Source organism: Cyanistes caeruleus, chromosome 7, assembly GCF_971803275.1.
Source record: "Cyanistes caeruleus chromosome 7, bCyaCae1.hap1.1, whole genome shotgun sequence".
NCBI lineage: Eukaryota > Metazoa > Chordata > Aves > Passeriformes > Paridae > Cyanistes > Cyanistes caeruleus.
In genome coordinates this window covers 14285161-14312924 of record NC_141707.1, presented here as the reverse complement: position 1 = coordinate 14312924, position 27764 = coordinate 14285161, and the positions used below count along the sequence as shown (strand labels likewise).

Sequence of the window (27764 nt, the reverse complement as noted above, 5' to 3'; positions counted from 1 at the left end):
TCCTCCCTTTTTAAGTTGGGCTCTGCCTTTTCTTGGTTTCACTGGGATAGAACATAGAATATTTACTCTCAATTATTTACAGGGCAATTCTTTGACAAACTCACCTTAGCAGGAGATTTTAGTGATTCCCCAGAACTGTTTTTGTTCCTAAAGAAGGTGGAAAAATAATAAAAAACAGAAAGATGCCAGTGAGGTAACATATATTCAAGAAATTAAACAGTACCTTATCTTCCATTCAGAATTTAGATGAAGAATTGAAGGCCAACAGTATCAAACTTCTATTGTTATGAATAAACACTTAGAGCTGAAGTTTGAAGATTCCCAAATACCTAATTTTGTCAAATCCGTATATTCTATTTAAATACTCTTACTGTGCTGAATATTTTATCTTGATTTAAAAATAGAAAAAACCTGGCATAATGTAACTGTAATCAAGTCATCATTTCAACAGACAGCTATGTCATATTGAAACTTTCTAGTCTGCAGCACAGACTTTCAGATGGTATCACTTATTTTGAAATTCCTTTAAAAGTATTTGAGTTTAGTACTCTTCATGGAGATGCTAGTCTGAATATTTATTTTTGCAGTTACTTTCTATTATTGATGTTTTCTTTAGAGCTGTCTGTGTGGAATGGGGAGAAAAAGGGCCACAACGGTGGTCTGGAGCTTAAGTAAAATACTTGAACCAGTAAGATTTTTGCCACTCGCATTGACAGAGAACATGGTAATACAATATGGCAACTATGGTGCTGTAAAATGAAGAGTTTTATTGCAGTCATGTATTTATATTCACCAAACATCTGTGTGACCTGTTTAGGAAAATTCTTATTTTTGTGATTGAGCAGTCCCCAACCTGCTTTTAAATCTTATTTTTAAACTTTTCAAAATAGCTAAAAATCTGTAAAACTTGGGAAGATTTTCTTTTGAATCTCAAATTGCAAGGCATAGCTAAGTTAGGCCTTTAATTACTGCCCCTCATAATTTAGTTAAATTAGTAACCACTGCTGTGTTTTTAGGATTAAAGGCCCAGTTTTTCAAGGTATAAAGTATTACCAAGTCCCTTTGAATTGATAGGACGGGGGTTTGTTGGAGATAACCTGTGCCTGATTCATGCTCTGTAACTACTGATCGAGCGTGCTCTCCTTTTGAAGCTCGGAGTGCTTTTGAAACCAGCCCTGTGTGCTGAACAAGGAGCCAGAGCCTTTTCTAGCTCTGAAGAAATCGCCTTGTGGTAATTGGTTCCTACTGTACCAAATGTCCGGGGTCAGCTGCATCAGTCCCCACGGTGGCATGTGTCACTAGTGCAGATGTAAGAAATAGTCATAGCAGACAAAAGGCAGCTGAGAATTTGATGGCTTTTGAGAAATGTTTTCTAGCCTCTAGCGATACTAAAAAAAATTGCCCTGCAAGAAGCTTTGTACTTGTTGCAGAATGCTCATCAGCAGCGTCTCTGCTGCGGGGCTGCAGACAAATGAGTTTACATTGATTAGCGGTATGAAAGACAGAAAATACTCTTCACCGTTTCATTTGGGGGCAGTTGTTAGCCCATCTAGTTGAGGTTCTCATGACTGTTCCCAAGTGTTGACTGTTTAATGTGTGACACGTTCTCAGCCAGCAAGGCGTGTTGTCCATATTGTCACTATTCTATAGTTAGGGATTTTTATTTTTTTTTTATCCAGAGTTCCTGTGCTTTGTATGAAAGCACTTACTGCAGCTGTTGAGTGTATTTTGTCCACATCTTCATTTGCATTGATCCAAATATTGGTGAGGGAAAAAATATTTTATATTTCTAGTGTTATTTCTTCTATTTCAGGGAACTTTAAAAAAAACATGAAAAAATATTTTTAGTTGTTTGGTTTTTTTTTTCTTTTAAAATATATTTGCTAGCTCTGTGACTGTCCCCTGAAGATTTGCAAATATACACGATTTTGATATTTGTCTATTAGCAGTTTAGGGCTGCTGACATTGAAAAACTCTTCTAAAAAGGTTTTGTTTGTTTGTTTTGTTGGTTGGTTGGTACCGTGTTCTTACTCTGATTTTTAAAGGTGTGAATGACGATGTTGCTAGTGTCAGAGGACTTACGTAAAACCTCCTTCCAGGACGCACTTCTGCTTGGAATAAAACGACACAAATAATTTACAGATTGTTTAAAAAATGAAGTGTGAGCCCTGCGTCAATGTTATGGTAAGCTGGATGCTAGGGCAGGAGTACTGTGAACTCAAGATAGATTTTCAATTTCTTGTCGAATGCTGAGTGATTATTGGTGTTTCATACAGCGATGTTTGGAAGAAGATTGTCATTATTTGTAGAAGCTCTATGAAGGGAACAGAAAGAACTTGAAGAGAAAGGGCAGGTAGCTCTAGGTAAGAGTCTAGGCATATGACTTATTTTCTAAATAGAAAATTATCTGGCTAATTATCTAGCTAAAAATGTTTAGTCATTGTGCTCTAATTGATGTCCTTGTGTCAGATGGACATGCAATATTAAAAAATTTAAGTACAACTGTACCTTGTTAGTAGCAATGTCAGCGTGGTAAAGAAGGTCAGAAAAATCTTATACCTGTCAGACATATGAAGCTACAGCATCTCTTGAAATAACCACATACCCACTGCATTTCAGAATGCAGTAGAAATGTCTTCCACTTAAATATGCTCCCTCATTTGTTTCCCAAAGACACACACTGAGATGAAAAGACGCACTATTGACTGCAGATCTTTTCAAAGGTACTAAACCTGGCATGAAATGTCAGGAGGGGAGTTCCTTATATCAAAAGCATGATTTGTGTGGCTGCATACAGCCACAAGGTTACTTTGTCTCTCTCTCAGCTGTTCCATTCTATTTGTAATGCTGAGAAGGGGCTGGATTAGTCTGTCTTTACTTGGGTATCACCAACACTTGACTCTTGAGAAGTTTCTGACTTTGTCAGCATTTGGATGGAAGCTTCAGATAAGTGAGAAAAGTCAAAAAGAAGTATTTACCATCTTAGTAATCTAAACTCACGGAGAATGTTTTGCCATAAATTTAACTGACAGGCATATATTGGAAATGAAGCATGTTATTTTCTAAACTATAACCAGCCTATTTTTTTGAGAGTAATATAAATTCATATTTTGAACATATTTTGGTTTATATGCATTTCCATTATTTATATATTAAAATTAGATGTGCACAATTTCCAGCCTTATTATTTTGAACGGTTATTAAGAAATGTAGTTATAAATTATGAGTTATACAATACTTTGGAGTAAAAGGTGATTTTCATAATGTCTTTTCCCAACTTACAAATAACTTCTTTGCCATAATACAAACATGTTAGCGGAGCAACATGATAGATGTCTCTTTAAGTATCGTAGTAAAAGAAAATGACTTGTATTCTGAGGCTGTGGATAGTTTATGTTGTTTTGGACCCATTTCCCAAGCAGTGATCGAAAACAGATTACAATAACAATTATACAGTCAGAAGATGCAATATCCATTTCTGTTTTAATTGAGTGAAAGAATAATAAAAACATCATTAAGAAAAATGAGGTGGACCTGTCATACATGGTACCAATTTTTAGACTTGGAGAAAATGCAGAGTAACAGAAGTGTGAGATTTTTTTTTCAATTTTCCTTTTTTTTTTTTAAGTGGTTTGTTTCTCAAGCTAGAAGTCTGGATAGTAGACTTCATATAGGCTCCTGTGAGCAAGTGTGCAGTAAGTAGGTGTCTTGCTTGACAGTAACGCTCAGGTTCGGCATTATCTGAGTTTCTGGGTCTGGCATAATAATGAATGTATTGAGCCTTTCTGATGACATTAATTATGATTACAGTGTCATATTGACCTGCTGTCTAGATGTGCTTTGAGAGTGCCACGGACATGCCGAAAGTAGTAAAAATTGCTTCCTTCTCTTTCAAAATGGAAAGCAGTGCTACTTCATGTACCACATATACTTCACTGGTTTTTTTGTAGTCTCTTCAAATCTGTGGACATGAATGCAAATAAGAGTACTTGGTCTTTTAAGCCATCACTACCTGGGTCTGATTCTTCTGTGGCCCTTTAGCCACCTCACCATCTCAGGGTTCAGATTAAAACCCAAAAGGCAGAAAGGCCCTGTGCCAAGGCACCGTGTGTCTGTATGCCTCTTGCAAAGGGACTGAACTGTAGTTGAAGGCCCGAAGTTGAGGGATGCTGGCTCTCCATTTCCTCTGACTCCTAGAGCTGTAAGCAGAAGTGTTTTTTCTGCTGTACTGTACATGGGAAGAGAGAGCCTTGCTACAGTAGCCTTGGCTCTAGTCCTGTATCATACAGCTTTATAAATCAACATTTGGAATGGCATCCAAAAGTGAACTGGGATCCCGTTTGGCCTTTGGAGCACAGATGTAATCTGCGTTCTTTGGCTAACACCTCTCAATGAGCACATGGATTTGCACTAGCACCAAATTCTTTGGTGTAGCCCTGTGTACCATAATAATATAGCAATTCAGCTTGTTGAGCCCCAGAAGCATTGCTAACTCTTCACAAGTGAATCCACGCACAGTAGGTCAGCCTATGGGTAGGTCTTTCACACCCTTGTCCCAAAATATTCCTGACTGGATGAAGTGTACTGTGCATACCTGAGAAAGAGAATGTTACCTGTTAACTTGTCCTTGACCTCATGTCTTGTTTGATAAAGATCTGGTAGTTGTTAAAACCCATTAGATTAATGTGACCTGCTGGCAGATAAATGTAAATATTCCTAAAGGAGTAATGTTCAAACTGATAGCTGTTAAATGATCTTATATTTGTAGAGTGGTTCCCCCACAACGCTGCTGTAAGACAGTACAAGAGAAGGCCACTCAGAAGTTGCCCTCTGTCCACAAGGGTGTAAAGGATGGGAGTTGTGAGGAAAGGCCAAGCCCCAGCGGCCAGTTGCTGAGCCATAATGGGCTGTAGCTGCAGTCTGTCTGAAGACTCCGTCTTGACTGGTGGCAAGGGAGGCAGAGGGGGAAGTTGGCTGCATTCTGGAGGACAGAATGGCTTCTACACTTTCTCATTTGCGATTCTCTCCTCCACTTATTTTCTCACTGAAGATCTGATGAAGATTTCTGTGGTCTCTTTCTACCAGAAAAATACCATCTAGTAATGATACAGCAATAGCCTTACCCTTGCTGAAATTGAAACAGGATGAAGAGCTTCATCCATTACTGTTGAGTTTGACAACATTTATTCAGAGAGAGTTTAATGTGGCTTGTCCTCTTGCGTGCGTACTTGTAACTTGTGCCCATAGCCAGTTCTGCCATATCTCTTGACACTGCCACTTAGAAATGACGTTTTCTAGCACTGCCAGTATCTGTCAGATAGGAGGGAAGGAGGCAGTGGTTACAGTGGTTGCATTTAATTCAGCTTGTCTCACTGTTGGAGCCTGCAAGTGGGTTTGAAGGCAGAGGTGTATATTGGCAGACATTTACTTTGTAACACGGAGAAGGGGTGATAAAATTTATACTTTTTCTTGCCAGGGAGTGCTTCACAGAAGGATGGACATGAAGGAGAAAAGAACTTGCTGGTGGGTCCCAGTGGAGACCCCAAAATAGGCCCGAGTGTGGTCTGCAGCACTTCTCCAGAAATAAAACCTCAAACCAGCTATGAAAGCTTTTCTGTTGCATTCCAGGGGACTTACCCCAGTACCAGGAGACTAGTTAATAGAACCTTCATTAAAATGCTTTTGCTAGAAGATTTTTTTTTTCCTTCAAAAATTACATAATATGGTGGCATCTGCTAGCACCACTGAATTTAAGGGCTTATTAGTGGTTCCAGTTTTCAGGGTTTAAAAATGTTGGTCATTAAAAATAATTTTGGGTGGAACTTGGCATAGAGAGTCTTAGCCCCTTAGGCGAGTTCTGTTACGTTTTCAAGAGAAAAGAAACAGAAAGTAGTCCCCCAAACTAAAAATCCCTCACGAACCCTATACTTGTCTTTAAGTTAAAGAAACCAAAACCTAAAACTTACAGGAAATTAATGGCTTAAGATGATTTTTTAACAAAAAGTCATTTGATTGAGAAGTGTTCATTCCTCCGCTTTTGAGTAAAAGGAGTGTATTTTCCATTTAGTTCGTATTATAAAGTATGGCTATGGAGTATTTTTTCTTCTTTTATAACAAGTTGAAACAACCAAGCTGTTTTATTTAGGAAAAATATAGCTGTAGTGTCTTCACCTTTTTCCTTTCAATGGGAATAGTTGGACTCAATTATTTTAAGTGTTCTTTTCTAACTTATTCTCTGATATGCTGTTCCATGGATTGGAAGGCCTATGTGTGATTCTGGTGGACAGCATGGTGCTGGTGCCCCACAGGATTCCTGCCTGCCAGCGGTGCTGAGCTCTCTGCTGGAGCAACCTAGACAGCTGTTTGTGCTGCCTTCTCACTCGGGCTCCCTCAAAGCAGTATTTTGAGCTCTGGGCTATCATTGCTCTCGGTTTTGCTTGTTTAATTGGAGAGGTGGAACTACTTTATTCTCCTGTTTAATTGCTCTTACCTCCTGGCTGCCCCGTGCGTGGCTGTCCCTGGGCTAACAGGGTGGCACAAAGCCCCAGTGGGGCTCCTGTTCCTACTCGATGAACTCAACCAGTGTGACAGATTCAAACTTCGGGCTAAGTTAGTGCAGCTGGTTTAGCAAAATTTGGTTTTTGGGGATTTGTTACCTGAAGGAGCTGGTTTGCTTTGACTAAGAAAAGGACTCATCTCCTGCAAGTAACACTTCTGTCCCAGACACGCCGCAGGAGAGGCTGTGCCAGAGGTAAATGCTTGGTGTTCTTCTAGCTCTCATTTCTTGTTTGTCACAGCACATGCTCTAAATATGGCTTTTCTTTTATACCATTTTTTTTCAGAAATTCAAGCATTATCAAATCAGGTTATGAGTTTCATAATATGTTTCTCTGGTGGGATAGTGGCCTGAAATATTTTATGTTAAACGGTAAGGCTGTTATTTCAGCTAGGAGAAGGATTCTTTGGGTAGTTAAGCTGTCAGAAGCAGAGGACATCTGCAGAGATGGTAGTGACTTATTTATAAGACTTCCTGAGGTCTGGGATAGCTGTGATGGCTGGGAGACTGAAGCCACAGAAAGGACTGGAAGCTGAAGAAAGATGTAAATAATACCTTGTGGTTTGCATTCGCCATTGGCTAAAATATAAAATGTAGAAATGCATTTCCTGCCTACAGATTTATTGAATATGTAAAGCCAGAAAAAATAGCCGAGGAGGAGTAGAAAGATATTGTCCTTAGTTTTACTTCCTCTGGCCCTCCTAAGAAGAAAAATTCTACAATGTAATGTTATTTAACATGATTTTGTTTCTTTGGCAAACATTGTATTAAAATCATCTGTGGACTGAGCTCTTCTTTACCAAATTGCATCCTGGAATAAATTATTTGCAGCGGGCTTATAAACCCATGAAGAGTAGGAGTTTAACAGCATCACATTACTGCTTATATGCAAAATCAGATACCTTGCATTTTGTCTAGAGCACACTGGAGAGCAGAGGATTAACAGAATGTAGGGTCCTTGTTTTTAAACAAAACCTTTAGCTGTAATGAGGTGCTTGATGCTGCATAGGATTTTACAGTTGTGAAGATCTTGGTAGTGTCTCCTGTTACTTGACATAGCGATTTCCCGCTGGCTGTCTGTGTGCACACGGCTTTCTTCACGTGGTTCCGAGTGGTTAGTGACAAACAACTGCAAAGTCATTCCTTCAGTCCCCATTAAAAAGATTTACAGTGAAAGAATTCTCAGCTTCATAATGAGACTGTTGTAAGCTGGTGCTTGATAAGTAAAAGGCTGAAACGCAGTCCATTTACCCAAACCAAGCATTTATTGTAAATAAGTTAAGTGCCAACAACTTACATTCTGTCCAGTTTAATTGTATTCATAATTCATGGGGTAACTTAAAAGTGAGCCTTAATGGACAATGTCTAATGGTTGCTGAAATGAGAGAGGTGCGTCTCTTCCACCTTATCATGGAATTGTACCGGCATGGGCTGAACCTGGGATCTGCTTCCAGCCAGATCCTTCTTGAGTGTGAACAGCCATGTGTGTGTGGCCCTGTGGAAACGGTGTGATGGTGCTTGTTTAGCCTGTCATTGTGTCTCCTGCATCTGCAGCCCTCAGTTGGACTCTGCAGGATTTTTTTTGAGAAGATCTCACATCACCATCAGCTACAGCTATGGTGTAATTTAAACAAAAGTGGTGTTGGGATCAGAACAACTGTCTTATTTTTCAAATTTTTGATGTCTTTCCTCTTGAAAAGGCCCTAGCCAACTGGACAAAATACCCCACATTTTGGAGTGCAGTTGATTTTTTAAATTATGAATTTATCTTCTGTTGTTACATGTGATCTTAAAGGTCTTTTCCAACTGAAATGATTCTGATTCTATGTTCAGCTAGTTGGGTCTTTAACAGAAACCTCCTGATTATTAGCATGTGAACTAGGTTTTAATTTCTAATCACTTCAGGATTTGCAGTTTACACTGTTTTGAAGTGACACACTGAGGCTTTAAAGCTTCTCTTTTTCTTTCCTTTTTTTTTTTTTTTATTAACTTAGTGGTCAGGTTAAGTCTTTCAGAAAGGAAATTATGGATTTGTGTTACACTTTAGAATGCAGGATGGCATCTTTTCCACAGAAATTCAGGTATTTCTGTGTAACTGAAAGCTGTCAAACTTAATTGGCTTCTCCTTTTCAAATCAGAGCTGCTGGATGTGAAAAGGAGAACTGGCAAACCTTGCCTGTGCTGATTTCTGCCTTTTAAAGCATTTTTCTCAGTTTAGGTTCATTTTTCAAATTTGTTTAGAAGAAAGGGAAAGACAGTTAAAATACCAAATTGGTATGTGTAAGGTCAGCTCTGCTGCAGTGCAGAGAGAAATAAATAAATGGACTGCTTTCCCTTGACTGCCTTTGCTGGATAAAGGTCTCTCTCTAAAGAAAAAACAGAAGCAGATTAGGTTTAGGAAATGTTTGTAGTTCGATTGCTTCCTGTGGTTACTGCCAGTTGTGGAAGCATGCTTTATTGTTAAATATATGGAATCTTTATCTAGATAATTTCCTCGAGACAATCCATGCTTTGCTAATTGCGCTTCTTAGTTTCTGTTGTAGAGTAAGGGTCTGATCTTAGAAGTCCAACCAAAGTTGCTTGTACTTCAGTGGTTTTTAGGTGTGCGTGGAAATAAACATTTGTGGATTCTGCTCTTGCAATTGCCAAGATTTTTTTTTTTTTTTTCCTCTGTGGTGGAAAAGCCTTAGAGAGTGGCCCACGTTGCAGTCTCTGCTAAGGAAAATGTTTTCTACATAAAGCAATGAAGAATTTTCAGTAGTTGATGAATTTTCAAGTAGATGTCCTGGTTTCTGAACTCCAAACCATAGAAATTTGCTTTGTCTTCGGGGAAGATTACTCTGCATGTATGTCTGTGTTCTGCTTAAAACAAAACAAAACAAAAAAATAACCAACAAACAAAACCTAAAAACCCAAAGCATAACACTAACAACAACAACTTTATTTTCCACTTTCTTCACTTGATAAAAATCTCTCCACTGTAGAATGATTTCCTTTGGGTTTGACACCACCATTTGATCTCAGTTTTTAATAATTTTGGTGGGTTTTACTCCCAGAAGAAAACATGCTTGTGCTGTGAAGTATTCCCACTAGAAATCTGGGAAGTCTTAAAACCTCATGTTACTCAGGGCAAAGAACTGGCTTCTTTATTAATTCCCTGCTAGACAACCCCTGTACAGTAAATCTTTCCATAACACCATGCTGTTGAAATTAATCAACCTGATGTTTGGAAATTGTTCAAATTAGATAAAATTAAATAACACCTTGATGGACTCAAAACTTCACGTGATGGAAAGAGATTTTAATTTAAAAAGACATAAATTTTATTGGTGCTTTTTCTTTCTAGTTGATGTTCATTTTATTCTTATTAGGACACACAAGCACTGCTCCCTGTTTAATGGCTGGAGAGGTGGGTGGCTGTCAGAGCTCTCAGCTTTGTGCTCTGCCTGTGATGCTTCTGTGCAAGCAGACCATGCATAGAAGTTTAGTGCCAATAGTATCGTATCTATTACTTTAAAAAGCACGTGCTGGACAAAGTATTACTTGCAAATGAACAAAAGAAATAGTGCAGGTCTTTTTAATAACTGCTTTCTTCTCTTCCTTCTAGTTTATCATTAGAAATCTGCAGCTTTTGTTTGGAAGTCTTACAACTGAAAATGTTTTCCAGGGAGCTGTATGATTGCAGATTGATAATGCCTTTAACTGACTCTAAGTCTTTTTTTGTAGAAATGAACACTTCAAGTAGCAGAGTATCTTGGGTTTTCACTTCCCTAATAAATATCTATTTCTCTTTCCTTCATTTTTAAAGAATTGATTACTTCTCAGTGAAATAAAACTATAGATTAAAATGGTCAAGGAGGAGAAAATGTGCATTTGGTCTTCTTGATATGTAATTAATTTCTTAATTTCTCTGCCCCTTAGAAGAGTCTTGGCAAAAAGCGCAAGTCTGTTTACAAAGAGTCTCCGTACATTGCAGCTTTTCTGTGAAAGCAGCAGTGGAGCTTAAATCACATCTCTGATTTGCTTTAAATGTGTGATACAGAGGTACTGATTGCTGCTAACCATTCTCTTCTTCTGGGTAATGGTGGGAACAGTTTTGCATTGCTCTCTTTCGTGCGTTAGATGGAATTCTTGCTGCGTATGGATGTCCTTATAAAAGCCTTTCTGTAGATCTTGGTTTATGCTCCCCTGGCATTTTATGCAGATGCCATCTATATGGGGTCAAAGCTCTGTGGGAAGCGTGAAAGAGCTGGCCGTGAGTCAGTTACGTTAATCAAAATCAAGGAGAAAAAGCCTTTAGTATGATTTGCAATTGCTGTTAATGTTTTGTGTACGATGTGTTTGTCCTTTAAGGAAACAAGCCCTTTCCTTCTTAGCCCTCGGATTACTCCTTGTTTTCTCCCTGTGTGAAAAGCAGCGTGTGATGTACCATGAGCTGTGCAGCATCGGTCCCTGCAGCCTCTCTCTAAAGCCGGGAGAGGAGTGCATGCGAGTTCAGTGCCGGGAGACCTCAGCCCGCTCCGTGCGTGTGCACAGGCGAGGGAGGATGACAGGGATTCTGGCTGCTCGCTCGTTAGGGAAAGAGCTGAGGAGTTCCAGGATTTATGAGTAAGGCTGGCTTGCGCTGCGGTAGCGCCGCATGTGAGACTGCTATGGATGCTTGGTCTCCAGCTCTCTGAGTACCGCTCCAAGTTCTTCAGCTGGAATGACAGTGAGTAGTGACTAACTTGTATTGCTCTTCTCTAAGGGCCCTGTAGCGAGCTGGAGGTGTAATATATGCATGTAGGAGCAAGCCATGGTGTATATCAGCATGTAAAGAGCATATTGGTGTCTGCAGATGTTTTTCCTTTTGATTCCAACATACTGAAAGTATATTTATTTTCATATAACATTAGGAAACAGAGAAGTTTGAGGCAGTAAGTTCTTTGGAGATAGGACAATTTAACTCTCTAATGTGAAATAGAGAGCAAAGCAGTTGAGACTTCCTTGGAATGAGATTGGCTTGGAAATAAGTTCGATTACTGTTACTTTGTATTTTATTTTTAAAATCAGTATTAAGATTCCAGGTGCTATGGTAAGAGGCATGACAATGGGTCACTAATGACAGACGTGGTAACCTGCCCTTTGCTCTCTGATTTTTAAGGTACAATAGCAGCTTATCATCAGTTACTCTGAGTCACTGAGTTCAGAGATGTTTTTTTCAAAAGCTGTTTCTTTAGCAGGGTTCCTGCAAGCATGGGCAGAGGAAAGTCATCATGGGCAGGAGTTATGTGGGGGTCCTTTGTGCTATCCATAAAGTGATAGAGTGAATGGCATCCATTCTAGCATTTGAGATCTTGTTTGTACTCAGACAATAAAGGATGAGTGCAGAGAATAGGTGCAACTTCTGTGCTGAAAAGGAGAGACTGTTGTATGACAAGGAAAGCATCCAGCAGGAGCATAAAAGACAGTGTGACATCCTTCTCATCAGTTTGCTTCACCACTTTTTCTGTCTTGCCAAAATGTAATTTACACAACTGATATTACAGCCTCAGCATTTGGCCAATTATCTTAATCTTTTGCTAAGACATTAATAGCCCCATCAAAAGTGCTGTGACAGCCTGTATGTTCGACAGGACTGGAAGTTTGTCACTTAAAGAGACTTATTTTCGTTTTTACTAATTAAATGGTGTATGGACAAATAGAATTCAAATTTTAACCTTTGATAGGAGAAAAAATTTTGTCACTGATTTCAGAGGAATATGATCACCCATGTGCTGTCTCTTCAGGAAAGCACCTAGAGATTTTATTTCACTGAGATTTTTTTTTAGCACTATGTGTTAGAATTTGGCTGCTTGAACTTGCAAAATGTATCAGTTTAACCCAGAATCAAGCCGTGAAGAGGGAGCGGCGTCAGTGTGATGCTGTAACCTTCTTTCATGTTACTTTGAGATGTGTTTTAAAACAAAGAACTGAAACACATCAAGTGGATATTGTAGTGTATAGCTCCTGAAGCTAGAATGTCAAATTGAGAGTCTCTCTGTGCTAGGTAAGTCACTAACTAAGAATTGTCTATCTAAAATATATTTTAAAGTAGACCTAGTCTCTCAAAATTCAAGACAACGAGTATTTAAGTTCCTTAGCAGATGCTGGTATGACTGTTTATTTCAGGGCAGGGTGACTCCTCTGAAGGAATATATAGCTATTGGTTTGAGATACTAGGTTTTGAAGCTACTGACAGTAGCTCAAAAATATTTAATAGAATTCATGAAGGAGAACTGAAATGTGGCTTTTTCTTCTTTTTCCCTTAAAGAAGTGTCTGGTCCAAGAATAGAGTGATTTGTGTCTGAAGTTCATCAATATACTCAGATATTTTTTGTAGTTAGTAGGTAGTGGAAATAGTTATATTTCATTCTGAAGAATAAGATTAAGAGGTGAACTTGCTGGTGACATTATGAGCCTTAGATGGCACATTTGGAAAAGTGCTTTAGGTTGAGATTGTTCTCTGCATCAATATTTTCTAGTTTACCTAGGGACTCAGAGGTTATATGTAACCAGTTAAAAAATGTCTGTGACTGGTAGACGGACCTGTAGCAGGTGGTGGAAATGGCCATGCAGAATTCTGTCTGTTCCCTCTTCCTTCTGGGAATATGCTGTAGGGCTGTTTCCTGCAAATTGGCACATTTCTCAACTGCCTGTAGTACTGAATCCCTTGAAATTTATGCCTCACAATTTATCTAATGCCATAGATAACTTGATCCTGTAACCACAAAAGTAGATTTACAATAAAATTTACATTCAAAAATACATTCAACAAAATTGAATCTGGACCACCTCCTGAGTCTTCCACTTCTGTATTTCCTCCTCATCATCAATCCTTTTTCCAAAAGAGTTGTTCTCATGCTCTTCATGGATGCAGCAGAAAGATGGCCTTGTCTCTCTCTGGCACTGAGTGACCATCAGCTGCCAAGACAAGATTATAGTTTTCAACAGAATCAATGCAAGAGTTTTTTCCTTGTACAGTGAGAAGACTGGACATGATCTGAAAATGCACAAACATCCCAGGGTCCCCCAAGGGGATCAGGCTCTGCTGATTTCTTCATAACTTCACTGTGTAGAGAGAAGCAGAAGTGGCATTTGTGTGTCAGGTTGTCATATGGCTGAATGTGGAGAAATGACCTGAAAGAGGTAGGGACATTGATAGAACTGTAGAAAACTGCAATGTTGAAAAATCCTATTAGGAAATCTTGTTTATCTTCATGCTGGCTATGATTCTATTCCTTAACTGTATCCTCTAGAGCTTTTAGTGTGGTTTTTAAATGAGTCAAGTGATGAGACTTCAGTATTTTGCTTGGAAAGAAAACAAAAATTATTCCACGAGGAAGAAAGGCAGATTTCCACTTACGATGAGTCTTCTAGGAGGTGTGTTAATTTACAAGTTTAATCAGACATGTATGACACAGTTCTTGTTCCTCTTATTGATGCTTTGTGTTTTTGTTTTTTTTTCTGGTGTTTTTTCCATGTAGGTTTGATGATTCCAGTCTTTTGTGTGGTGGAGCAGTCAGACGCCTCTCTTGAATACGATAATCGAGAAGAGCATGCTGAGTTCGTTCTGGTTCGCAAAGATGTGCTCTTTAGCCAGCTGGTGGAGACAGCGCTCCTGGCTCTGGGGTATTCCCACAGTTCTGCAGCTCAGGCACAAGGTATTCAATAGTTTTTTCCCACTTCTCTGCACTGCAGAAGACAGCACACCTGAGGTTGTTTGATGTAAGGAAAAAGTAAGAAAATTGATAGCAAATCTTGAAAGTGTTTATATCAGTTGTGTTAATTGCTTAATCCTAAACTAGGTGCACAACAAGCCCTACATTTTTAGCCTGCCTAGAAAGCTTGCTGAAGTGTGAAATCTGGTGATAATGATCAGTCAGGATATTCATGGCACACTTGTTCTGTATCATGAGGCAGGTTGCTGCTTCGAGGAAGTCAGCACAGAAGATAGAACCTTTAGGTGTACAGCTAGATGGTATCCAGTATTCTTCTTTGTATCAGGGCAGTTTTGAACAGCATATTGTAGTTTATCATTTTTTAAATTATGCATTGTAGATAATGGTTACATATATATGCATGCTGTCTTTATGACAAATAGTTGTAGGACTAAATGTGCAGGCTGATTTCTGTTTTCGCTTACCTACTATATTGCTGTAAAACCCTTTATAAAGCTCCATAGTCCCTTCCACTCAGAGATGATTCTCTGTTAGCAGCAAAATCTTAAAATAAACAAAGCTTTCCTCTCTCTACCCAAAATATAAGCTTAAAAAAACCCAAACCTAAAATCGTAATCTTGAGGGAGATGGGCGGGAGGTGGTGGGTTGGGAAAAATCTTTCCAGAATGAACTTGGAATTTCAAGAGGCTTTTTTATACTAAACAGGTTATTTCAGTGCTTATTCTTTTGCATGAGAAGCCTGTAAGTTTGTTTTATCTCCGTACCACCAGTAAAACCTGTGCACATTTTGAATAGCTTAATAGCAATTTGCCTGGGGATTTGAATTTTGTCTGTTGATCTGTTTTGTACAGTTAGGTGTTTGAACGTGGGAACAGAAGGAGCAATGGTGGTGTTGAATCCAGGAGTTCCAGGCAGTGGTTAATCACATGGGCTCCTTGTGCAAACTTCTTTCCAAGCAGGGTGATAATGATTCATTTCCTCTGTCAGACTCTGGTCTGTGAGAGAGGCTCAGGTTCTTCATACAGACAGAGCTTATGTACATGTGTTTATTTACACAATATGGTAGTAAAAGCCCTGCAAGAAGGTAGTTGTTTTGGGCTTTAATACAAAATGCTTTGTGTCATCTTAGGGACTCTTTTTTCCTGAATGTAAAAGGTCAGCATATCCCACTGTTTCCATCCTGGTGAGCCAGCTTTCTGTTTGACAGCACTATCCATCTCAGTTAACACAGTTGCCCAACATGTTGCGAGCTAACATGTGGAACATGCTGCATTAGGTGGCCAAGATTTGATTCTTGGCACTTGTGAAGGGGAACGGGCTTTGCAGAAAACCTGCTCCAAGGGGACATGTCATCCCGTGCAGTGACCCACGCTGGCTGAGCATCTCGCTTGGGGGAGCCTCGCTTTTGTGGCATCGCTCTGTTGTGAGAATAGAGAGGAGGAGACAGATTGACTCATGAAGGAAATTAGTCACTGTGCAGGGAGGAAATGGCCACTGAGCTTTAGCAATGAGCAGGTTCAGATACTGATCTGTCGCTTGATGTGCTGCTCGAATAACTCCACTAGAAAACAGAAATTGAATCTCTAATTATTGCAATTAGTCTAAAAGAAAAGACTAAGGTATTTCCATCTTTAAGGCAGCAATTACATTCCTCTAGGCAACATCACATGGTATAATATTTAGAATGACAGAAAATAACCTTAAAGATCCATCAGCTAACGAATCTCTTGGTCAGGTTATTTACCTTCACACTGAAGGGCCAGTCCACCAATGTCTTTTAGACATCTTGAACAAATACTGCAGACCATGCTGATCATGAGGTATGAAGCTGAAGTATGCAGCATGTTCTGTAGTATTTTGCCTCTGTGCTAGCTGTCTGTAAGCTGAGGGGTGAGGTATAGGCAGAGACGACCAATAGATTTCTGAGATTATTTTGTTTAATGCAAAGCCTTATAGAGTACAGGGTGCTAATTTATTAACTAAGGCTGACCAGAAGTGTGCTACTAAATTGGTATTCTAAGGATTTATTTGGGAACACAACTTTCTGATGTTAAAAAGGTGGGGAAAATAAAGCTATTTACTTCATTCATTATGATTGTAGGACAAGTCTGCTTTTGTTCTAGTGCTTGGAATTGATTTCCATTAGCACAACATATTAATAAATGGTCAGTTCTTTTTTATGATCAACTGAATTACAGGGTCTGCATGAGAAGTTGAAGGTCCTCAGGTGCATTTTTCAAAATGCTCTTGAGCATCATGCTCTGCAAAGCAGTGACATGAGTAAGTGTCCACATGTCCTCCAAGAACAAAATAAATGGGTTTGTCAAAGCTGTAATTTAGCATGTAACACCTTTTGAATTGGCAAAGTGTTTCATTTCGGCCCCGTCTTTTTTTGGGGGAATTTTTTTGGCAATTTCACTTCATCCTGTGAGAAGCATTTTGCTTTTGCCTTTTCTTTCTAGAACAGGGTCTGCTGTGGCAGATAGAAGGACGAGTTGGGCAGGAAAGAAGAGCTGTGGCAGCAGAGAGAATTGCTGTAGATTTCTCACCGCCTTTGCTCTGCCTGCAGAGCTGCGGAGGTTCAAGTTGGTGTGTGCCTCGTGTACAGCCCTGCCTGGTGCTTCCCAGCTGTACAGCAGCACAGCAGAGCCTGGCTGGCAGAAAGGGAACATGGCACCGGGTGGTAGGTGGTGTGTGCCGAGGGGGCCGTGTGCCCGGAGGGGCCCTGCCGGCCTGGGCTGCAGCCTGGAGCTGCACAGCTCCCCGAGGAGGTGATGCTGTGTCCGAACATTTGAGCTGTAGCACACACACACACACCGCTGTCACCTGGCCTGGGCCTCATCTACTGACTTGTGGTCACTCGCCTTATTGTGGATCATTTTTATTCCTGCTTGCTAGGTAAATTGGTAAGTTGTAGCACAAACAGTGTTGAGACAAGCATGGATCAGGAGTTATACATGAAGGTGGCCCCATGCCTCCCTGAAAGAAGCTCATTATTCCCATACAATTTGGGCAGGATACATTTATTCCACAAACAGCTGGTTCTGATTTTTTGTTGATGGTGGTGGGAGCAGAGACTTTTCCAGCGAGTGCTGCCCTCATGAAACTTCCCTTTTCTGACAGGAGCTGTGAAATTTCTTCTGGAACAGCATGGGAATTTGTTAACAGCTTGGCACTGGGGTGTGAAAGTTGGTGGTGTAAATGGCAACAAAGGTTTAATAAACATTCATGTATTTTTCTTTCATCGCTTGAGTCTACACCTGACAGTAGGGAACCTGCTGCATGGGGCTTTTAGAGAGGAAAAGAGTCATGCTTTAGAGGGACACCTGTTCTATATGTAGTTTAATAAAGTTTACGTGCCCTGATGAAATTTTTTTTTTTGTGGGTAAGGTATTCTAACAGGGCTGTGCAAGAGAAGGGAACTGATGGGAGGTGCATAGAATACACAGTGCTGAGTGCTGGGACCACAGTAGTATGAAAGTAACTGCAATCTGGTGTACCCTGCGTGCAGTCCTGTGGCTTTGGGACCTGCTGTGAAAGCTGATTCCCTCCTCAGTGTGGGGTGGAAGAAGAACAGTGTTAGTTTGATGCTTTTAGTATCTACTTTCTTACAATCCATGTGAAAAAGAAAATAGTGTGAAGTCCTGTGGATATACATTTTTTCTTTTGACCAGTTGCTTGTTAGCTGTTACGAGTGTGTACATAGAACTTATGAGCATTGTCTGCAGAAGTTAGCAGAGCTGAATGGATCATTGAAATGGAGTTTGTCCTCTCAGGTACTTGAGCTCGGTGTGTTGGCAGGGCAGAGTGGAGTGCCTGCCCTGACTGCTCTCTGGGGGCAGCTTTAACCAGGCACTGACAGGCACAGACAGGATGGTTGCTTGGTTAGTTGCTATGTGTGGCCATGACAAGGAAAGGGGTGTACAGAAGAGTGAAATGGTGCTCAGATGTCAAGCTGAACAGGAGGAGGAATGAGAAAACAGTGGAGGGAAGTTAACACAGAGCAAGAGATCCTTCCCATCCCTGTCACTGTAGAGGTTGTCAAGCTCTGGTTCTTAAGCAATGCGTTTACTTGAGTAGAGCTGTTGCAAGGGGCAGTGCCTTGCATTCATGCCTCAGAGGCCTCTGTTCTTGTGCTCAGTTTCTTCTAATGCTGTCTACAGACTTAAGAGGGGGGAAAAATTGTGCTTGCAAGGAGCTGTGCATGGGTGGGTGGAGTGAAAGGCTGGAAGGAGAGGTTGGTAGTGGTCAGTGGGGAAAGTGTAGTACAAGAGCAAGAAAGGAGTATCTTGCCTTGCCATGTGGAGTTGCAATAGCTGGACACAGAGGTGAGTGATGCTCTCTGGGGATTGTGGCTTAGTGAGCAGAGATCAAGTGGCTCAGCCCTTGACCATGTCAGCTTTGCATCACTGGAGTGGGAAAGAGGAGAATTCTGTTGGGCCAATCAGTGCCTGGCCAGAGTAGCTGACACCGAGAGGAACCTCAGGACCTACTCCAGTGCTACTCCAGCTGCACTGACTGTGAAGCTCTGATATTGCTTGTGGGGCAGTTTGGCTTCAGTGCTTCTACAGAGAACTGTGTTCTGGAGCACTAATAGAGCTGTCTTTGCGGTGAGCTGCCATAAGAGAGAAAGGTGGCTCTTCGGAGTGTGTAGGAAGGAAACCAAGGCACAGACAGGTTAAGAGCTCTCCTGTGGTGCACATGGCTGGGGCGGTGTGTTAGTTTTCTAACTGCAAGTGTGTTAGTTTTCTTCAAAGGTTTATGTGCGTGAGCTCAGCCCTGCTGTCTGCTGTTAATTGGAGGCCCCTCACGCTTGTGGCCTGTGTTTTAGTATTACTTCAAAGTGCAGGCCAGATCTGTGTGATATGGGGCTGTTCAGCGAATCTGTCCAAGCCCCAGGCTGCTGTGTGCAAGAATGTGGCAGCCACAGTGCTGGGCTCCTCCACTCAGACTAGCCTTTGTGAGAGCAGCATGACCATCTTGCCCCTTATGGGATTATAACCATGTGTACAAATATTTGAAGGGTGTAAATACCGATGGGAGAATGGATTTGCCTAAGCTGGTACAAGAGGGTAGGGCTCTGAGGCAATTGGAAGGACCTGAGCAGATGATTAGTCAGGAAAGATCCTGTGAAATATTCCCATCTGTGCTGTCTCCAAAGCCACAATAGCTTCCAACTGAATGTCAGGTAAAGGGAGAACATACCAGCTGGGGGCTGTATTGAACACACACGCACAAGCTGGTTTTATATTTTTGTATCGAGAAAGGTACAGTAAAAGTGTGGCAAAACCCTGCTGAACTGTGCTTGATTTATACAGCCACGTTTGTTGTAGCTGGGAAGGCCAGATACGCTATTTTCTACACAAGTGCGAGGTAAAAGTATGGGAAAAATCAGAGGAAACCTGAGTTCAGGTTTCTCGTGTGAATAATGTGCAGTAAATTACAAGGTTGCTATAATCTGGGATCTTCTGACCCCTCAGCCCGCTGTCACTTGTGTCTGAGTTGTGGCACCCTGTTCATGTGATCAAAGACATTCTAGTGAGAAGAGTTTAATAACAGTGAGACATTGGTGATAGAATACCTTAAATAACAAGATGATACAGTGATCAAGCAGCTAAATATTGGGTCACTTACTGACTGTCACTCCTTACTGCTACTTCTTACTTTTTCATTTTAATAGAGACAGCGTGTTGGTCTCACCTAAGAGTTGTCAATCCATGGAAAGCCGCTGTATTTCTCTGAGCTCAAACTCTTTTGACATGGACTATTCTCACCCTACTAAATGCATATGATTAAAAACAAAACACCCCAAAGCAAATGAAAGAAATCCACCCCGCTCTCTTCACACCTCTTTTCATCAGTTTGGTTTTATTCCATCTCTAATTAAGACCTTCTTACCTTTAATAATCCCCTTTGTCCCCCTTGCCTCTACTGGGATATTTGTAATGGGCAAATTCTCCTTTCTTCTCTCGGGTTTTGCAGGTGGCATTATAAAAGGCCCAAGTCAAATAATTTAACAGTAGTGTGTGTGAGGGGTACGGCTCAAACCAACATCTTGCAGTAAACTCTGCCCTGCAATTCCATGACAACTTGTCTGAGATTGCTAAGCAGACTGGATTTGTTGCAGTGATACTCAGCCATCCAGATCAAAGTTTTCCTTGTAAAAGCTGCTCTTTCTTGAACTGTTCATTGCTTGAGTTGTACTCTTTGTCTTTCTCCCTGACGTTTGAAGAAAGAAGGCTAAGAACTTCTCAAATATTTATTTCTCTCCCTATATACATCATTTACCAGAAAATCACTGTTTTGTCTACCCTACAAAACTTCATGACAACTGTAAGTGAAATTCAATTAGCTGGAACTATGAGAGAAAGTCACGTTTTAATGAGAATATTGAAAACCTCTTGGTTCTTTGTGGGTTTTGATAGGCATTTCTGTGCATAATGGACACAGGGGTTGAAAGACACTGTTGTTAAAGGTTCAGCATCTCATGCCATTTCAATTAAAGCCCTAGAATTCTTTTTAAGAGTTCCTCAGAACTCCTAAGAAATCTTACATAAAAAATAAAAGAAGCAACAAAGATTGAGGCTCCTTATATTTGTAGGCTTTGCTAAAATTAGGGTCGCATTTTTTATGGAAAATGTGGCATATAAAGAAATGTTAGAATGTCATATTTATAGATACATAAATGGAATATATTTTAAGTTTTACTTTGGTTTATATATATAAACATATATGATATATTTATAGCTTAGTATACACACACTTTATACATATACGTGCATGCATATATATTTATATAAAAGTGTAATATATATGAGGAAGCAAAAGCTCAGAATTAAATTAATGAATTAATCTCAGATTACTTGTCATCCTTATTCTCCATTTGTGCTGTTATTTTATATAACCTCATTATCCAAACAGCATAAATACATGAGTTTTTGATAAACTCTCTTTGAAAGTCCTTAACTTCTGACTAGTGGTCAAGAAGTGTCTGTCTTTCCTTTTCTTCCCTGCCATCCCCCTGAACTGACATACAAAAGTTAGCATGTGGTATTGGCATTCAGATCCCAATATATTATTTACAGGATTCTTGTGATGGAACAAACCCTTCTACAAATAATAATCTATTTTTCTAGATGGCAAACATCTGGGTAGTATAAGTAAATGGGTAATTTATTAGTGTTTGAACAGCTTAAAGGAGGGTAAGTAAAGGTAGTCCTGAACAGCTCAGCATTTCTGACGCTGCTTTCCGTCTCATTTGCGGTCTGTGACTGAGCACAGCAGGCTTGTAAGCAGGAGAGGGGGCAGGGGGGAAAGGAGGGAGCAGAGTGGACACAATGGGCTTTGGTTGTTCCAGTGAGACACCCTTTCATCCTTCTCTCTGTGAGACCCCACATACCTGTGAAGGGCATTTGGTGTCCAGTGCTTTGGAGCAGCGCACCGTGTTTTGGTGACAGCCCCGCGGGCTCCAGTGAACCAGTGTTGCAGAGGTGTGTGTGCCATTTGTTTGTTCCGTGGTCATAATGGATCAAACTCGCACTGTGCTATGGGAAGAAATCATTAAACCTTTTGTTCTTGTCTCCTTTGTTTCTGAGCAATATTGCTCAGGCTATAACAGTGAATCAGTGCTTTAGTTTGATGAGGATCATGTTCTTTAATCCTTTCCATTCACTTTATGTTGCAGGCTGTGTGCGAAAAGATAGCACTACAGGACAGGTTTCTTGAAGCTTTGTACTCTTCAGGGAAAGATTTGCTTGTATTCTGCCTGTGTTATAAACCAATGAAGAAATGCTGGGGAAGGGGAGCCACAAGCTTTTTTGTGTCACAGCGACCATTACAGTAGTTTGGGGTGAAATAGAAATCAAGTTCACTCTGAAAGGCCTATGTGTACTCAATTAAAAACTTAGATCAATGTGTAATAAATTCAGATTTTTCCTGTCTCCTTTCCAACCTCTCAGCTAAACCCACGTGTCTGAGAAACACCAGTAGTTTTGAGTAAAACTGATAAATGGTCTTTATTAGTTTTAATTAAAAATAAATTTTTTTTTACTAATTTTTTTTTTCCTTCTTCATGAATCTGATAATGATGCAGTGCTCTACTTAAAAGTAGAAATAAATTAGGTTAGGCTAGGTCTTCCCCTGTCCAGAGAAGGAAAATGAGGTGCAGTTAACAGCCTGTTAGCTAGCAAGATAAATATTTAAACATTCAGTAGGATGAGCAGAGCAAAGCTTGGTTCTGGTTGATGTGTTAGGGTAGGTTTTCTTCCCCTTCCTTCCTTTTTTTTTTTTTCTCTTTTCTTTTTTAGATTTTTTAAAATATTCTTTCCTTCTGAAATTTTTTTCCATTCCCTCCTCTAGATAAGGGAAGCAGCATTTTAACCCAGTGGTGTGAAGGGCCTGGTTTTTGTTCCAGCTGCAGATTGCCCTGCCCCATCTGCCTTCCCCACAGGCACACAAAGCCGAGCCCACCCCCAGCTGCTTCTTTCTTTAACCGAACAGAGGTAGGGCACATCCCCCAGATTGGCTTCTGCTTATTTAGAAGTAAATCCCACCTTTCAGAATCCCTGGTTTGCCTCGGGTGTGCGTTCCCTGTGCAGCATTTTTAGTGGCTATGCTGTTGGAGAGAAAGCAGAGCTCTTTCTGCTGGCTGGTCTGTCTGAAGTCAGTTTTTTATCATCAGTGCCCCACTCTGGATCTTGCTGCTTGTGTTCAGGGAAATTGGTTTGGGCCTGTGGAGAGCAAAGGTGCTTGGCTCCAGGGCCTCTGTCAAGCTTGTGGTGTAAAGCAATACTTCTCAGTCCTCTTTAACCATGTAGACAAACTAAGCATGAAAACCATTTTGTTTTTAAACTGAGAACCTAACAAAGTAGGCATAGAAAATCAGAGGATGCTAAAAGTGTTCCCTGGTTTAAAAAAGCAAAAGAGAGGCCAACACACTGACCCTCTGTTCAGTGTCTTCCATCTCTTCAGGAGATCACTCCTGGCAGTGACAGCAAAAGGTCACTTCAGATGGTTTCTCACCGCTGTACGTGAGCATTGTAGAAAGGACCTGGCTTTAATCCTCCTGCTTCTTGCTGCAATATAAATGAAGCTGTCAATCAGCAACTGTATTTGATGTTTGAGTCCTTTCATACCGGCTGAATTTTACAAGGGCGTTCTGCCCTCCTGCATTGTTTGTCATCGGGGATCTGCAGCAGATTAAATGGCCACATTTAATGGAATGGAATGGGAAAGGATGAGCAAAAGACAGTGCTATTAGTGACCTCCTCTTACCTCCTATCCTGCTCACTGGAAACCCACTTGGAGAGTACCGGTGAAGGTTCACATTCAAGCTGTGTCTGAGAGGACTGGGTGTGTGTACCCTCCTCCCATCCACTGAGCTGCCTGATTGTTCAGGGTGCGTGTCTCTTCCTTGCTTTACTGGTGGAGGGCTTGTGGAGAATTGCTCGTACTTTGTCTTTTGACCAGTAAATGCCATTGATTTATCCAGATAATTTAAAATAATATATGTTTATACATGTGTGATTAAAAAAGGCATTGCATGAGGTTGGATGAGATGAGGTTGGGGCATTTTTCTCTGTGTATTTATGGGCAATTTCATTTTCAACCTTAGTCCAAATGAAAAATTATTCTAGAATGAAATAACTGTCAATAAAGCTAGAATAGCCCTGGGATCTGGGATCTGTATCTCATTCTGTTTTTACTTCCTGTACTGTTTTGTATGTGTTTTGTAGCACCTTTGTCTTCACCTGGCTGTTTCCAAGTTACCAACAAAGAGTTAAATTCAAACAAGTAAGCTAGGAGGAAGATGAGTGTGCCAGTCAGGATTCACAGCTAAATTGCTTTCATACTTTGTTTTTAAAATATATTTGCTGCTTAGCCACATTTTGGCCTTTTTCCTTTTTCTAACAGAAAATCATTATTTGGCATAGCTAGTAGATAATTCCTACTTTTACAGAGACAACACCATGCTAAAAATGTCCCTTGGCGTAGGGATTGTTAACTGATGGCAATTTGTCTGCCTTTCTGAGTAGGTTTTTCTTCGGCACCAGCTATAGAATCTATGAAATAGTCTGTGGGAGAAAAAAGTGTTTATCTTGTCTTGAAACTGAGACTGGACCAAATGCTTGAGGAAAAAATTCTATCAAATAATGAGCTATAGATAATACTGTATTTTTTCAAGATCCTGGAAGGAGATGCTTAGGCAGTATTATGTGGCAGTCAGCATGAGAAAATTGGCATTTCGTTAAATGCTACCATAGAATGTGCTTCAAACGTCACTATTTATATATCTGCGTATATAGATAACATCAATTACATATTTTTAAATGTTGGTGATGGGTCTAAAAGCTATATGCATTACAAACATTAAAGTTTCCTTTTCTGTGGCATAACCGTGGAGAACAAGTCTTACTTCTCTCCATCTGAAAACCGTATTTATTTGAATAACAAAATGGAGAGTGGTATTTTGTTAGTAATATTAATAGAGGTTTATTAATATTTTATTGTGGAACTTTCAAATAAAGGACTACACCTACTAGAGTTCTTTTAGGGGATGAAGTTGTTTACCTTTTTGATATATCTATTAAAAGAACATAGCAACACCATATATTTGCATTTTCTGATCACTAAAGTCTTCCCTACCATAAATGTGTATGTGAAATTGAGAACCTAATTAAAAGATTAACAGCATGTACAGTAATTTACCCAAAAGGCATGTGTTAATTTGTTAAAACACTAAAGATCTTTATGCCTTCTATTTTGATGCTATCAAAATATTTTCCGTGGAACTGGTTGAACCTGGTCCCTTCATTATAAATTTTCTGCAGAGTAAGACAATTTCATATCTAATTGCATAAGGAATTATAAATCATCTTTTCTAAGAGACCTATGACACTAAAACACAGAATGAACAAATAAAATGGATTTGTTCTAGTACAAATGAAGATATATGGCAGTATTTTTATTACAGACACCATTTGTTTGGGCTGAGTGTCTGAATATTTTACAATAAGTTGCAAAGTGCTATTTGTCGAGCAGCCATTCTAGCAATGCATCTTAAGGTGTTTTGCAACTAATTGCCATGAAAGGAAGAAACCCAAATCAACAAAACACAGGCCTACCCATAAAATAAAACCCTATGCAGAATGAGATAAATCTGTTCCAAGGGAAGTACATTTTATGTGCGTTTATTGAAGTGGGATCTGCTTTGTGGATCAAACGTACAACTTACTTTTTGTTGACAGAGCAAAGACCTGTTGATTCCAAAAGTGTGCTTTAGCTCAGCAAAAAGGTGACTTGCTGCATGTAAAATGATTTCCAGCTAGGTAAGAGAGGTTCTGCTGTGTAGACTGGAGCACACAGTTGATGAATTTCATGTCTGGCTTCTCTTGGGGATGATGTATGGAACAGTTTACTGGACGTGGGGCACTTCCCTGATGCAAAGGGGAATGTACGTCCTGCCCTGGCTCCATTGGTGTCACGCAACTGGAGGGGATGCCATTCTGCTGCACAGTTAGGACATCCCTCTGTCAGGTGGAATCCTGAACAACTGTGCCTTCCTGCCTTGAAAACACAGTAGGTTTTGTGAACAATGTAAAAAAAGCTTTGGAAACAATGGGGTGTTGAACATTATCAAGTGACATAGTAATCTGAGAATTGAATATTAACCTTATGGCAAAATTCATTAGAAGCTGGCATTTATTAAAGATTTGTCTTTTGTAACTTTTTATAGAATTGTGTGTATATATATATATATATAGATAGATGTATAGAATTGTATTCTGGCATTGAAACTTTAAAATATTTTATAGTACATTTACCATTTTGTACTGCACTGTGTCATTGTTGGTGCTAATGCTGTTTGAATGTTGCTAAACGTCTGTTTAACCACCTTAGATTAAACCCCAATACATCACTTAGTGCAAGGAACAAATTAATATTATACTGACCTTTGGAGAGTTGAATTAATAAATTTATCAGAAGGATTAGTTTGTAATTGCATAACAGAGACGTTCCTTTATTTATTTCTTTCTTTATTTATCCAGGAGTACTTTTATTATGAAGTTTACTAATGCAAAGCTGCTTCTCTTAAGCTGACAGTTATTCCTAGATATTAAAAGATCAATGCCAAATTGTCTAAATCCCCGTGTATGGATGGATTTTTGAATTTTTGTAGAAGGGTGCCAAAAAGGTAGTATGTCACTTCATAAAGGTGAGTAGGAAAGAAATGTAATAATTTTAGCTAGAGAGTTTTTGTGTTCTGGTTTGACTGGTATGAGATAAAAAAATTAACATTTATGGTGAAATGTGGATTACCCTTTTAAAAAAAAGCGTGCCTAATAATCCAAAATGATTTCAATAAAAGGGTTAAGGCACATTTTTGTAATCATACAAACATAGGATTTATTTTTTTCCCCTTAGCTTTCTGTAGCTCTGTATTAAAAATTTATTTTGCAAGAACTTCTTGTGCTTCACAGTTTTGAGTGTGTATCAGTACAGGAAAGCAGAGAGGGAGAAAGCAAAAATGAAGAGAGACAGACAAGTTTTTCTACACAGTGTGTAAAAGCAATGATTTTGTGATTTTGTGAGGGATTTCAGTGTGATTTTTAGTAGCGTAGTAAGCACTGGCACCAGGCCACTGAGGTCCAGTAAATCCTTGTCCCACTTTTCTCCTTGCTGACCAGAGTTGGGATGGAGTTGCAGGTACAGTCCTGGCACTGTGGTGCCCCCAATGTCGATTTTGTGGAAGGAGGGGCTGTTACAGAACAAAATAGTCACCATACATCTTCAAGGCTTCTCCTTGAATCCTTATCTTTTTTTTAATCTGGGTCTCTTGTGCACAAATTCACATTTTGCATGTAAATGTGAAGGAGATAGAGAAATCTTAGCTGCAGATGGAAAAAAAAAACCCTTCCGTGTCTTCATATTTTAAAAAAATCCAGAATTAGAAGGTGATAAATTTATGTAGCCTTTGCACCATAATAATATGGCAAGACCTGACACAAAGCCATAAGGCTTTTTTCACAGATTCAGTTGTCTGGAAATTGTGCAATGCTGTTTAAATAGAATGTCTTTTAATAGATCACAAGAAATTTAAAAAATACATTAAAAAAGTCATGTTTTCACCACGGATTACATGATGGCAGTGTTAACTCCAGTGCAATTAATAGAAAGCGTGTACTTTGTTTTCCTTTGAGCGCTTAGCATTTGCGCTAGATTTTATCTGGTCACGTATCCAGGAACTTGGTATGGATGCAAGCTGCTGTTAACTGAACTGTGTTGAGGACTATTAAAGCCATTGTGTGAGCAGTATGGCAAGATGTTTATCTAAATGTGCATTTGCAGCAATGTTGCCGTAGCATGTGTATCCTGTAGTAGGTGAGCAACCCTTTGTCCACATACTTTTAGGTACAAAACCTAGTTGGTTGATGACAAAATAACTTCTTATACTGGCATAGCATTTATCTTTTACAAAACCTGCAGGTATTTTCCCAGGACAGTTGAGG

General features: G+C 39.7%; 1 protein-coding gene across 27 annotated transcripts in view; it reads left to right on the top strand.

The window, feature by feature from the left end:
• Positions 1-27764, top strand: part of SATB2 (SATB homeobox 2) — a 225522-nt gene that overhangs the window by 101648 nt on the left and 96110 nt on the right. For 24 of the 27 annotated variants that reach the window (XM_086897150.1, XM_086897170.1, XM_086897166.1 and 21 more), the window contains one exon: positions 14062-14238. In XM_086897150.1, coding sequence (XP_086753276.1) covers positions 14062-14238 — 177 coding nt within the window. Of the gene's footprint in view, positions 1-11249; positions 11268-13558; positions 13724-13833; positions 13958-14061; positions 14239-27764 lie in introns of those variants that run through there. The other 3 variants (XM_086897173.1, XM_086897172.1, XM_086897171.1) reach the window with 2 other exon arrangements.